Genomic DNA, 14,040 nt, shown 5'->3' on the forward strand with positions numbered 1-14,040 from the left:
CGGGCTCCGGGTACCGCCCTGGTGATTGTCCTTCCTTCCACAGCCGTGGCGTTGTCAGACTGAACTCGAACCGGACGTCCCCGGAGATGGTCGGTCCAACGAAGCAGAGAGAGACGAATCGCTCTCAATTCCAGAATGTTGATTGGGAGGGTGCGCTCCTCGCGTGATCACCCACCTTGCGTGGATAGGTTTCCCAACACTCCCCCCCAACCCTGGAGGCTTGCATCCATTGTCAGCACTGTCCAACAGAGAGGAAGGAAAGAGCGGCCCGACATCAGCATCGGAGAGACCAACCACCACCAGAGGGCCCGGCGGGTCGGGCAGGGAGACGTATGAGCCGATCCAGGGAGGCTGGAGAACGGTCCCAATTGGTTAGAATGGCTCGCTGAAGAGTCCTGGTATGGAACGGAGCATAGGGAAGAGACCATGTGACCCAGAGCCCGCATGCAGTGACGAATGGGAAGAGGACGGGGCCGCAACAAGGAGAGAATCTGAAGACGGAGAGTGGATAGCTTCTCCGGGGGCAAAAGTACCTTGGCCTGAAAGGTGTCGAGTAACATGCCCAGAAAGGTTAGCCACTGAGATGGATAAAGACATGATGTTGCCGGTTCAGGATCCATCAGAAACATTGCAGGGTGTCCAGGACTATGCACAGGCTGTCCGCTGTTGCCCGGAATGACGGGCCCTTTATCAGGATATCGTCCAAATATGGAATCGCCACTATACCCCTGGCATATAGCAGGGCCATGACCGCCGCCAGAACCTTTATAAACATTCTGGGAGCTGTGGCCAGGCCGAACGGGAGCGCCACAAACTGGTGGTGAAAGGAACCCACTGCGAACCGAAGAAACTTTTGGTGACTGATGCAGATGGGAAAAAGATGATAAGCGTCCTTGATGTCTATCGAGGGCAGGTACTCCCCCAAATCCATGGACGCAATGACCGATCTCAGGGACTCCATCTGGAAGCGGCAGAGCCGAAGGAAGTGGTTGAGTGCTATGAGGTCCGGAACGTCTCCTCCTTTTTGGGGACCACAAAGGGATTCGAGTAGAACCCGCGAAAACGGTCTTGCGCAGGAACCGGGATGATCACTCCCTGACGCAGAAGTGTGTGAATAGCCTGAAAAAAGGAATTTGCGGCAGAGGGAGAGGTCGGGGGAGACGAGTGGAAAAAAATAAAATAAAATCGGGATGGAGGGGGGGACCTGAATTCCAGCTTGTAACCCTCTGAGATGACCTCTCTCACCCAGGCATCCGAGACGTGAGCCAGCCAAACATGCCGAAACAGATGAAGCCGGCCGCCCACCCGATCGGAGGGCCCCGGAAGCTGCACGTCATGCAGAGGAGGTCTTGGGGTTATAGGACTTGGAGCCCTGTTGACGGGGACGCCAGGAAGGGCGAGGTTTGAAGGAAGGCTTGCGCTTCTGATCCGGGGCAGACTTGTCGGTTGGCCGCTTGGGGCTGGAAAAACTCCGAAAGGGGCACTAAAGAGGTTTACGCTTTTTTGAATTGTTGAAACGAACCCTGTTCTGTGGTAAATTAGTGCTCTTACCACCTGTAGCGTCAGAAAGGATCTCGTCCAGGCGTTTGCCAAAAAGTCTGCTGCTGATAAAGGGGAGGGCCGTCAGGGTCCGCTTTGAAGCATTATTTGCCGCCCAGCAGGAGACCCATAGGGTACAGCGAATAGCCACCAAAAGGGCCGACGAGCGAGCCATAAGCCTGGCCGTGTCCAGAGAGGTTTCACAGATATATGCACTGGCATGGGCGAGCTGCAGGGCAATATCAGAAAGTTCCTCCGAGGGGTCCCCCGAGGAGAAACCCTGATGTAGATTGTTTGCCCACTCACCCATAGCTTTGCTCACCCATGTAGAGGCAAAAACCGGTCGCAGTGCTGTGCCCACTGCTTCAAAGGATGATTTTGCGAAAGATTTAAAAAAAATTCGCCTGATATCAGAGAAAGAAGCCCCATCCGCCATCGTCAAAGTGGTATGTTTTGCCAAGCGGGATACTGGCGGGTCAACTATAGGGGAGGACGACCACTTCTTAGTCAAATCCTCCGGAAATGGATAAAGGACGTCTAAGCGTTTTGGTAAGGCAAAACGTCTATCAGGAAAATGCCTCTCCTTGGAAAGAGAGGAATTAAAATCCTGGTGGTTGGGAAAACATTTGGGCGAGCGACGGGATCTCCTGAAGGAAAAACTCGAGCCGGCCGATGAGGGTGCGGGGTCCTTAACCTGTAAGGTCTCTATAACCGCTGTAATGAGATCTTCCACCATGGAGGACAGTTTTGAAAACTGACCCTCAGAAGAGACTAAATCTGCATCTGAAAACCTCTCCTCGGAACATGCCTCTTCCAAGGAGGACACGTCGGAGTAAGACTCTCTGGGAGGTGGCGGAGAGGCAGAGGAAACGGGAGACGCAGACACCCTTAAGGGGGAGGATGGTCTGGCCCGTTTAGCGGGACGGCCGCGATGGGAATGAGCCCCAGGATCTCCAAAGTCGGACTGGTCAGAGGACGGCCTTGTAGACAAACACCCCAGTATTTCCACAATAGCTTTGTTGGTATGGGAGACGTCCTGTACCATCCTTGACAGGAAGCGCGCCCACTCCGGCTCTAACATGGGCTGGGCGGGGGGGCGACTGGGTCAGGGTCCGAGCCACTTGGTGGTGGAGCAGAGCACCAAGAGCAGAGGGGATCTAACTGACCGGATGGAAATTTTGAGCTTACCCGGCCTGTGTCCCTCAAGCAGCTTGTCCGGAGGTGCCTTGAGCCAGAGTCCCGCAGAGGTCCACTTGAAACAGGAGGTGGGCGGAGGCAGCAAAGGCGCCAAGATTCACACCAGGATACAGATGAAAGAGGGGGAGCAGGGAGAACTTCATGCCATGCCCCCAAAATGGAGTCGGTCCCCGGCAAAAATGTGGGGAAGCGCAGGCCCGATCCTTCTGCTGTCCCTGCTAAAGAGGTCTATCCCCCGGACCCCCCCACCCCTTGCAGGATAGCGGAGTTGCTGCTAGAGCCCCGGCTAAACGGCGGGAGAGAAGAAACCGCGGGGGGCTGATGCGGGAGTAGGCCGCAGAGAAGCCGGGGTCTCAATTAGCAGCGGCCCCGGCGGAGCACAGGACCAGGAACGCTGAGAAGGAGGGAGGGCCCCGAGGAGAGGGGGCATTGCGCCGCGGACGCTTCTCCAACCCCTACCATACAACCCCCCACTCCCGACAGGAGAAAGACGCATGGAGGGGACAAGGCCTCCGTGGAGGAAATCACTCAAGGTAACCTGAGAAGGGGAGGGAGGAGGAAGGAGGGGAGCACTTTGGGGGCCAGAAATACTCACCCATTCGACGTCTTCTGCCCCCCTGGCTCCAGCCGGATCACCACCTTCAGTGTGCGGCCCCTTGGGGAGGGCCGCTACACCGGAAACAGAGGGGACTTATGGTGGGCGGCCGTGGTGATCCGAAGGCTGGCAGGATGCAGAGGCTTTAGGAACCTCTGGTCCTCCTTGACTCCCGCTAGAAGAAAAGAAAAATCAAAAAAGGAAAAAAATTTGCAGACCTGCAAAGCAGGGAGATCTGCCTCCTACTGATTGAGCTTAGTCCCTGTAGGAAGGGTAAAGCTGACGGGAGGAGCCCACACCTTTGTGCTTAGTGTCGCCTCCTAGTGGCAACAGCTATACCCATGGTCAAGCCTGTGTCCCCCAATGATACGGATGAGAAAAGACACACAATGGGCCGTGTGTGAGCGCCAACAGGAAGGAATCATGGACGACTAGTATGGCTTCCGAATAAAGGAGCATCCAAGCAGTAACTGGTTGTCACATTAAAAATGCAGTAATGGTTCTCAGATAAAGATAAGAGAACACTTGTTCCGCATCGGTGACCCCCGAACGTCCTGAATGCATCACTTAATTTTTTGCAAAGAAAAGATAAAAAAATAAACATTAAAGGGGTTCTCTGACTTCAGCAAGTGGCATTTATCATATAGATGCAGCTAATACAAGGCACTTACTAATATATTGTGATTCTCCATATTGTCTCCTTTGCTGGCTGGATTTATTTTCCCATCACATTAGACACTGCTCATTTCCATGGTTACGACCACCCTGCAATCCAGCAGGGGTGGTCGTGCCTGCACACTATAGGAACACGCGCCAGCCTCTCTGGTGGCCAGGACCATGGGAGCGCACATAGGGTGGTGATTTGTCCTGTAATGTGCAAGCACGACCACCACTGATGGATTGCAAGGTGGTCATAACCATGGAAATGAGCAGGGTATAATGTGATGGAAAAATGAATCCAGCCAGCAAAGGAAGCAACATGGAGAATCACAATACATTAGTGAGTGCCTTGTATTAACTTCCTCTACATAATAAATGCCATTTGATGAAGTGACACAACCCCTTTAAATCTCCTGCTTACAAGCCGCTGTTCAGACATAGAGGTCATTACAGGGGGTGTGAATGTGATCCCCGGTACCTGTTCTGATCCCTCAGTTCATTCTCCATTTGTCGGCTCTCCCGCTCCATCTTCTCTAACCACGCGTGGTCCCTCCAGGCCCGGAAGGTCTTTAGTTGAAGCTTCCAGTCAGCCAGGGCACGGGCCTTCCCCATCCTCAGCCTGCGCTCCAGCGCCAGCTTGTACCAGGTGGAGAAGTGTTTCTGGAGGCACTGACAAGACACAGACATCAGATTAGTGTCAGGAGGCCCCTAAAAGACCCCGCACATTATAATGACCCAACATCCTCTATAATCTCCATCAGGAAGGCGATTCCATTGTGACCCGATTATCCATTATAACCTGCTGACATGTTTAGAGGGAACTAGGGTGCCCATGATCGGTGCAATAATCTGCAGCTTTTCTGTGGGCAAACCCTCAACAGTCCCAGCTCAGAAATAAAGGATGTGATGGCTGATAACAGGGGGCAATAGACTGTATTCTCCTGTCCTACAGTCATCCTCTCCCCTGAAATGGCTGATAACAGGGGGCAATAGACTGTATTCTCCTGTCCTACAGTCATCCTCTCCCCTGAAATGGCTGATAACAGGGAGCAATAGACTGTATTCTCCAGTCCAACAGTCATCCTCCCCCCTGAAATGGCTGATAACAGGGGGTAATATATTGTATTCTCCTGTCCTACAGTCATCCTCTCCCCTGAAATGGCTGATAACAGGGGGCAATAGACTGTATTCTCCTGTCCTACAGTCATCCTCTCTCCTGAAATGGCTGATAACAGGGGGTAATATATTGTATTCTCCTGTCCTACAGTCATCCTCACCCCTGAAATGGCTGATAACAGGGGGCAATAGACTGTATTCTCCTGTCCTACAGTCATCCTCTCCCCTGAAATGGCTAATAACAGGGGGCAATAGATTGTATTCTCCTGTCCTACAGTCATCCTCTCCCCTGAAATGGCTGATAACAGGGGGCAATAGACTGTATTCTCCTGTCCTACAGTCATCCTCTCCCGTGAAATGGCTGATAACAGGGAGCAATAGATTGTATTCTCCTGTCCTACAGTCATCCTCTCCCCTGAAATGGCTGATAACAGGGGGCAATAGACTGTATTCTCCTGTCCTACAGTCATCTTCTCCCCTGAAATGGCTGATAACAGGGGGCAATAGACTGTATTCTCCTGTCCTACAGTCATCCTCTCCCCTGAAATGGCTGATAACAGGGGGCAATAGACTGTATTCTCCTGTCCTACAGTCATCCTCTCCCCCTGAAATGGCTGATAACAGGGAGCAATAGACTCTATTCTCCTGTCCTACAGTCATCCTCTCCCCTGAAATGGCTGATAACAGGGGGCAATAGACTGTATTCTCCTGTCCTACAGTCATCCTCTCCCCTGAAATGGCTGATAACAGGGGGCAATAGACTGTATTCTCCTGTCCTACAGTCATCTTCTCCCCTGAAATGGCTGATAACAGGGGGCAATAGACTGTATTCTCCTGTCCTACAGTCATCCTCTCCCCTGAAATGGCTGATAACAGGGAGCAATAGACTGTATTCTCCTGTCCTACAGTCATCTTCTCCCCTGAAATGGCTGATAACAGGGGGCAATAGACTGTATTCTCCTGTCCTACAGTCATCCTCCCCCCTGAAATGGCTGATAACAGGGGGCAATAGACTGTATTCTCCTGTCCTACAGTCATCCTCTCCCCTGAAATGGCTGATAACAGGGGGCAATAGACTGTATTCTCCTGTCCTACAGTCATCCTCTCCTCTGAAATGTCTGATAACAGGGGGCAATAGACTGTATTCTCCTGTCCTACAGTCATCCTCTCCTCTGAAATGTCTGATAACAGGGGGCAATAGATTGTATTCTCCTGTCCTACAGTCATCCTCTCCCCTGAAATGGCTGATAACAGGAGGCAATAGACTGTATTCTCCTGTCCTACAGTCATCCTCCCCCCTGAAATGGCTGATAACAGGGGGCAATAGACTGTATTCTCCTGTCCTACAGTCATCCTCTCCCCTGAAATGGCTGATAACAGGGGGCAATAGACTGTATTCTCCTGTCCTACAGTCATCCTCTCCCCTGAAATGGCTGATAACAGGGGGCAATAGACTGTATTCTCCTGTCCTACAGTCATCCTCTCCTCTGAAATGGCTGATAACCGGGAGCAATAGACTGTATTCTCCTGTCCTACAGTCATCCTCTCCTCTGAAATGGCTGATAACAGGGGGCAATAGACTGTATTCTCCTGTCCTACAGTCATCCTCTCCTCTGAAATGGCTGATAACCGGGAGCAATAGACTGTATTCTCCTGTCCTACAGTCATCCTCTCCCCTGAAATGGCTGATAACAGGGGGCAATAGATTGTATTCTCCTGTCCTACAGTCATCCTCTCCCCTGAAATGGCTGATAACCGGGAGCAATAGACTGTATTCTCCTGTCCTACAGTCATCCTCTCCCCTGAAATGGCTGATAACAGGGAGTAATAGACTGTATTCTCCTGTCCTACAGTCATCCTCTCCCCTGAAATGGCTGATAACAGGGGGCAATAGACTGTATTCTCCTGTCCTACAGTCATCCTCTCCCCTGAAATGGCTGATAACAGGGGGCAATAGACTGTATTCTCCTGTCCTACAGTCATCCTCTCCTCTGAAATGGCTGATAACAGGGGGCAATAGACTGTATTCTCCTGTCCTACAGTCATCCTCTCCCCTGAAATGGCTGATAACCGGGAGCAATAGACTGTATTCTCCTGTCCTACAGTCATCCTGCCCCTGAAATGGCTGATAACAGGGGGCAATAGACTGTATTCTCCTGTCCTACAGTCATCTTCTCCCCTGAAATGGCTGATAACAGGGGGCAATAGACTGTATTCTCCTGTCCTACAGTCATCCTCTCCCCTGAAATGGCTGATAACAGGGAGCAATAGACTGTATTCTCCTGTCCTACAGTCATCTTCTCCCCTGAAATGGCTGATAACAGGGGGCAATAGACTGTATTCTCCTGTCCTACAGTCATCCTCCCCCCTGAAATGGCTGATAACAGGGGGCAATAGACTGTATTCTCCTGTCCTACAGTCATCCTCTCCCCTGAAATGGCTGATAACAGGGGGCAATAGACTGTATTCTCCTGTCCTACAGTCATCCTCTCCTCTGAAATGTCTGATAACAGGGGGCAATAGACTGTATTCTCCTGTCCTACAGTCATCCTCTCCTCTGAAATGTCTGATAACAGGGGGCAATAGATTGTATTCTCCTGTCCTACAGTCATCCTCTCCCCTGAAATGGCTGATAACAGGAGGCAATAGACTGTATTCTCCTGTCCTACAGTCATCCTCCCCCCTGAAATGGCTGATAACAGGGGGCAATAGACTGTATTCTCCTGTCCTACAGTCATCCTCTCCCCTGAAATGGCTGATAACAGGGGGCAATAGACTGTATTCTCCTGTCCTACAGTCATCCTCTCCCCTGAAATGGCTGATAACAGGGGGCAATAGACTGTATTCTCCTGTCCTACAGTCATCCTCTCCTCTGAAATGGCTGATAACCGGGAGCAATAGACTGTATTCTCCTGTCCTACAGTCATCCTCTCCTCTGAAATGGCTGATAACAGGGGGCAATAGACTGTATTCTCCTGTCCTACAGTCATCCTCTCCTCTGAAATGGCTGATAACCGGGAGCAATAGACTGTATTCTCCTGTCCTACAGTCATCCTCTCCCCTGAAATGGCTGATAACAGGGGGCAATAGATTGTATTCTCCTGTCCTACAGTCATCCTCTCCCCTGAAATGGCTGATAACCGGGAGCAATAGACTGTATTCTCCTGTCCTACAGTCATCCTCTCCCCTGAAATGGCTGATAACAGGGAGTAATAGACTGTATTCTCCTGTCCTACAGTCATCCTCTCCCCTGAAATGGCTGATAACAGGGGGCAATAGACTGTATTCTCCTGTCCTACAGTCATCCTCTCCCCTGAAATGGCTGATAACAGGGGGCAATAGACTGTATTCTCCTGTCCTACAGTCATCCTCTCCTCTGAAATGGCTGATAACAGGGGGCAATAGACTGTATTCTCCTGTCCTACAGTCATCCTCTCCCCTGAAATGGCTGATAACCGGGAGCAATAGACTGTATTCTCCTGTCCTACAGTCATCCTGCCCCTGAAATGGCTGATAACAGGGGGCAATAGACTGTATTCTCCTGTCCTACAGTCATCCTCTCCTCTGAAATGGCTGATAACAGGGGGCAATAGACTGTATTCTCCTGTCCTACAGTCATCCTCTCCCCTGAAATGTCTGATAACAGGGGGTAATAGACTGTATTCTCCTGTCCTACAGTCATCCTCTCCCCTGAAATGGCTGATAACCGGGAGCAATAGACTGTATTCTCCTGTCCTACAGTCATCCTGCCCCTGAAATGGCTGATAACAGGGAGCAATAGACTGTATTCTCCTGTCCTACAGTCATCCTCTCCCCTGAAATGGCTGATAACAGGGGGCAATAGACTGTATTCTCCTGTCCTACAGTCATCCTCTCCCCTGAAATGGCTGATAACAGGAGGCAATAGACTGTATTCTCCTGTCCTACAGTCATCCTCTCCCCTGAAATGGCTGATAACAGGGCAATAGACTGTATTCTCCTGTCCTACAGTCATCCTCTCCCCTGAAATGGCTGATAACAGGGGGCAATAGACTGTATTCTCCTGTCCTACAGTCATCCTCTCCCCTGAAATGGCTGATAACAGGGGGCAATAGACTGTATTCTCCTGTCCTACAGTCATCCTCTCCCCTGAAATGGCTGATAACAGGGGGCAATAGACTGTATTCTCCTGTCCTACAGTCATCCTCTCCCCTGAAATGGCTGATAACAGGGGGCAATAGACTGTATTCTCCTGTCCTACAGTCATCCTCTCCCCTGAAATGGCTCATAACAGGGAGCAATAGACTGTATTCTCCTGTCCTACAGTCATCCTCTCCCCTGAAATGGCTGATAACAGGGAGCAATAGACTGTATTCTCCTGTCCTACAGTCATCCTCTCCCCTGAAATGGCTGATAACAGGGAGCAATAGACTGTATTCTCCTGTCCTACAGTCATCCTCTCCCCTGAAATGGCTGATAACAGGGGGCAATAGACTGTATTCTCCTGTCCTACAGTCATCCTCTGCCCTGAAATGGCTGATAACAGGGGGCAATAGACTGTATTCTCCTGTCCTACAGTCATCCTCTCCCCTGAAATGGCTGATAACAGGGGGCAATAGACTGTATTCTCCTGTCCTACAGTCATCCTCTCCCCTGAAATGGCTCATAACAGGGAGCAATAGACTGTATTCTCCTGTCCTACAGTCATCCTCTCCCCTGAAATGGCTGATAACAGGGAGCAATAGACTGTATTCTCCTGTCCTACAGTCATCCTCTCCCCTGAAATGGCTGATAACAGGGGGCAATAGACTGTATTCTCCTGTCCTACAGTCATCCTCTCCCCTGAAATGGCTGATAACAGGGGGCAATAGACTGTATTCTCCTGTCCTACAGTCATCCTCTCCCCTGAAATGGCTCATAACAGGGAGCAATAGACTGTATTCTCCTGTCCTACAGTCATCCTCTCCCCTGAAATGGCTGATAACAGGGAGCAATAGACTGTATTCTCCTGTCCTACAGTCATCCTCTCCCCTGAAATGGCTGATAACAGGGAGCAATAGACTGTATTCTCCTGTCCTACAGTCATCCTCTCCCCTGAAATGGCTGATAACAGGGGGCAATAGATTGTATTCTCCTGTCCTACAGTCATCCTCTCCCCTGAAATGGCTGATAACAGGAGGCAATAGACTGTATTCTCCTGTCCTACAGTCATCCTCTCCCCTGAAATGGCTGATAACAGGGGGCAATAGACTGTATTCTCCTGTCCTACAGTCATCCTCTCCCCTGAAATGGCTGATAACAGGGAGCAATAGACTGTATTCTCCTGTCCTACAGTCATCCTCTCCCCTGAAATGGCTGATAACAGGGGGCAATAGACTGTATTCTCCTGTCCTACAGTCATCCTCTCCCCTGAAATGGCTGATAACAGGGGGCAATAGACTGTATTCTCCTGTCCTACAGTCATCCTCTCCCTGAAATGGCTGATAACAGGGGGCAATAGACTGTATTCTCCTGTCCTACAGTCATCCTCTCCCCTGAAATGGCTGATAACAGGGAGCAATAGACTGTATTCTCCTGTCCTACAGTCATCATCTCCCCTGAAATGGCTGATAACAGGGGGCAATAGACTGTATTCTCCTGTCCTACAGTCATCCTCTCCCCTGAAATGGCTGATAACAGGGAGCAATAGACTGTATTCTCCTGTCCTACAGTCATCCTCTCCCCTGAAATGGCTGATAACAGGAGGCAATAGACTGTATTCTCCTGTCCTACAGTCATCCTCTCCCCCTGAAATGGCTGATAACAGGGAGCAATAGACTCTATTCTCCTGTCCTACAGTCATCCTCTCCCCTGAAATGGCTGATAACAGGGAGCAATAGACTGTATTCTCCTGTCCTACAGTCATCATCTCCCCTGAAATGGCTGATAACAGGGGGTAATAGACTGTATTCTCCTGTCCTACAGTCATCCTCCCCTCTGAAATGGCTGATAACAGGGAGAAATAGATTGTATTCTCCTGTCCTACAGTCATCCTCTCCCCTGAAATGGCTGATAACAGGGAGCAATACTTTACACTGCAGCTGATAACAGGGAGCAATACTTTACACTGCAGCTGATAACAGGGGGCAGTAGACTGTACTTCCTCACCCGGTGGTTTTCCGCGTAGATCTGCTGGAGGAGCTCCTGGATCTTGGCTTCTTTCTGGAGTCTCCGGCTCTCCGGCTCCTCGGTCGCTCTTTGTGTCCTCTGCGTGGTCTCCTCCTTCTTCTCCAGCTCCTGTCTTCTCAGCTCTCTAGAAAGAGAAGTAGAAAAGGATAAAGGATAACAGAACGCTCCTCGCCCTCTTCTACAGGATCCATCACCCAGCTTTCCCAGACCCCCGTATGGTACATGGTATACACTGGATGCATCCAGAGAAAGCTGTATCATGGCGGCCGTCCTTACGCTCTCCTGGCCTCCTCCATCACTTTCTTGCGCTCGCTCATTTCTTTGCGCAGTTTCACCATCTCTCTCTGGATCGCCTCCTCTTCCTTCTTGGCCTTCAGCGCTTTCTGCCGGTTCTCCTCCTGGACCAGGGTCTGGGCCTCCGTCAGAGCCGACCTCTTCAGCGTCAGCTCCTGCCTCCGCCTCTCCGCCTCCCTCTGCCGACGCAACCGGTTCTCCTTTACCTGCGGAAGTCACGTGATTTCTCATTAAAAGGTGAAGCACGTTATAATCACATCAGAAGAGCTGACAATCTGCAGAGCTGCAGTGTAAAGCATAGCAGAGAGACAGAACGGCAGCCATAAAATGAGCAGAGCTGCAGTAAAAAGCATGGATGAGTGACATAACAGCAGCCTTAACCTCTCATGAGACAGGAGGAGGATTTTAGACAACCTCAGACTACAACAGAGAATGCCACTCAACTGGGGTCACTGATCATACCTGTGCCCTGATAAAGCAAAGCTGCAGTGTAAAGTATGGGCAAGGAAAGTGCAGTGGCCTTAACCTTTGACCTCACACTATATTTCATACATTATTACAGTGCATGTCATTCTCTACCCCACCTGCTGGTGTCGCACTTCCATGGTGACTCTTGGGTCCCTCTGTTTATGGACTTTAGGACTCCTCTCACTCCTGAGATTTTCCAGTATCCCTGAATCCATCACTTCCTTCTGTAGAAGTTTCTGCAGGAAATCCTGAGTGTTCAAAGTCTCGGTCTCCTTCTCCAGATAATCGTAGAGATCTGCAAGACGCATGGGAAGGGGGATTGTGAACGGCACAAGATTTCCAGCCATAGAGATCTATGTCCGCAGACAGTGCTGTATGTATGGCAAACCTCAGTCTGGGGTGATGTTAGACCCCATTACGGTCCCTTAATACACCACATTGCTTCCATGTGTGCAGATAGCCAGGTGGCGGCACTGGGCTGCAGGCGGCTTCTGTGTGACCGTGGACACTGATGCTATTGAGGGGTGATTTCAGACCCCACTGCGGTCCCCCACTATACAGCACTGCCCTCATCCTACAGACCTACCATCAAACCTGCTGTACTTGACAAACTCAGGGGGGGAAGGTTTCGCTGGCTCGATAGGGTCCACTTCAGGCTCATTCTCGTCCTCGCTGCCAATCTCCAGCTTCAGCTTTGTGCCCAACCACTCGCTCAGCAGATCCTGGGCTGAAGGGTTAAACATTAACGAGACAAAACTACATCCCCATCATCCGCTGGTTTATACCTCCGTTACCTGCACAGTGTGGAGCTGCATGGAAGCCTCCAACAAGCTGCTGTTGGCGGAGATCATCAATGTACAGTCATTCTAATCATGGCTGGTGTGAAGACCACCAGGACAGCGGCACTCAGTCATACACCCCAAACAGCTCCGAGCACCCAACCCGCCCCCCGGAGAGTCCTCCGCTCCTCCATATTACACAGCAAAGAGACACAGAATAAAACCAAAGGATCCATCAGCAGCAATTTGTTGACAGTTTCCAAAAAAAGGCAACCCGTGTGCCCGTCTATTACCGCCTCTTCAGGGACGTTACCTTCAGTATAGGCCTCGTCGTGGTCGTGCAGCTGGTCCACGGACTGCAGCTCCAGGGCCGGGGGTCTCCGTGTGCGCCGGGCCGGCTTCTTGGAGGAAAACACTTCAGACACGGCAAATTCTGAGGCCTGCTCCACCTTCTGTAGGAGGCGATAATCAGGGGTGAGCGCCGGAGGCAGAGGGGGTAAAGGGGCCCCGCTATCTGCCTCGGGGGGCAATAATAAATGTGACACACGGGGACCTGAGGGGGCACAAATAAATGCAGCACCCTGCTCTTTACTGACAAAGGGCGAGAAGTCAGAATTCAGTGGATGGAGGAGAAGTCAGGTGTGACCCCCGGGGATCTGTATCCACTACTCCGGCACATACACACGTATCTAACACTGTATCCGAGCCTCCAGGGTCCATACCTTAATCCAGTGCTCCACATTGTCATAGTCAAAAGCCGACTGTGGAAAGAAAGAAGAGACAGATGAAAGATCATGTGACTGTATCTAATCCTATCCTGTGTGATACTGTCTGCTGAGCTGTGTATCTAATCCTATCCTGTGTGATACTGTCTGCTGAGCTGTGTATCTAATCCTATCCTGTGTGATACAGTCTGCTGAGCTGTGTATCTAATCCTATCCTGTGTGATACTGTCTGCTGAGCTATGTATCTAATCCTATCCTGTGTGATACTGTCTGCTGAGCTGTGTATCTAATCCTATCCTGTGTGATACCGTCTGCTGAGCCGTGCATCTAATCCTCTCCTGTGTGATACAGTCTGCTGAGCTGTGTATCTAATCCTATCCTGTGTGATACTGTCTGCTGAGCTGTGTATCTAATCATATCCTGTGTGATACAGTCTGCTGAGCTGTGTATCTAATCCTATCCTGTGTGATACTGTCTGCTGAGCTGTGTATCTAATCCTAACCTGTGTGATACTGTCTGC

At 50.7% G+C, this 14,040-nt stretch overlaps 1 protein-coding gene across 2 annotated transcripts in view; it reads right to left on the reverse strand.

Annotated features, from left to right (window-relative positions):
• Positions 1-14,040, reverse strand: part of CCDC191 (coiled-coil domain containing 191) — a 32,514-nt gene that overhangs the window by 16,051 nt on the left and 2,423 nt on the right. Inside the window, exons 2-8 of one of the 2 annotated variants that reach the window (XM_040422881.1) lie at positions 13,518-13,556; positions 13,109-13,247; positions 12,603-12,743; positions 12,133-12,311; positions 11,531-11,754; positions 11,234-11,378; positions 4,470-4,660 (exon numbers count right to left, since the gene is read on the reverse strand). In XM_040422881.1, the coding sequence (XP_040278815.1) occupies positions 4,470-4,660; positions 11,234-11,378; positions 11,531-11,754; positions 12,133-12,311; positions 12,603-12,743; positions 13,109-13,247; positions 13,518-13,556 (1,058 nt within the window). The remainder of the gene's footprint in view (positions 1-4,469; positions 4,661-11,233; positions 11,379-11,530; positions 11,755-12,132; positions 12,312-12,602; positions 12,744-13,108; positions 13,248-13,517; positions 13,557-14,040) is intronic. The other variant, XM_040422882.1, reaches the window with a different exon arrangement.

This window comes from Bufo bufo, chromosome 3 (genome assembly GCF_905171765.1).
Source record: "Bufo bufo chromosome 3, aBufBuf1.1, whole genome shotgun sequence".
In the NCBI taxonomy this organism is placed as follows: Eukaryota; Metazoa; Chordata; class Amphibia; order Anura; family Bufonidae; genus Bufo; species Bufo bufo.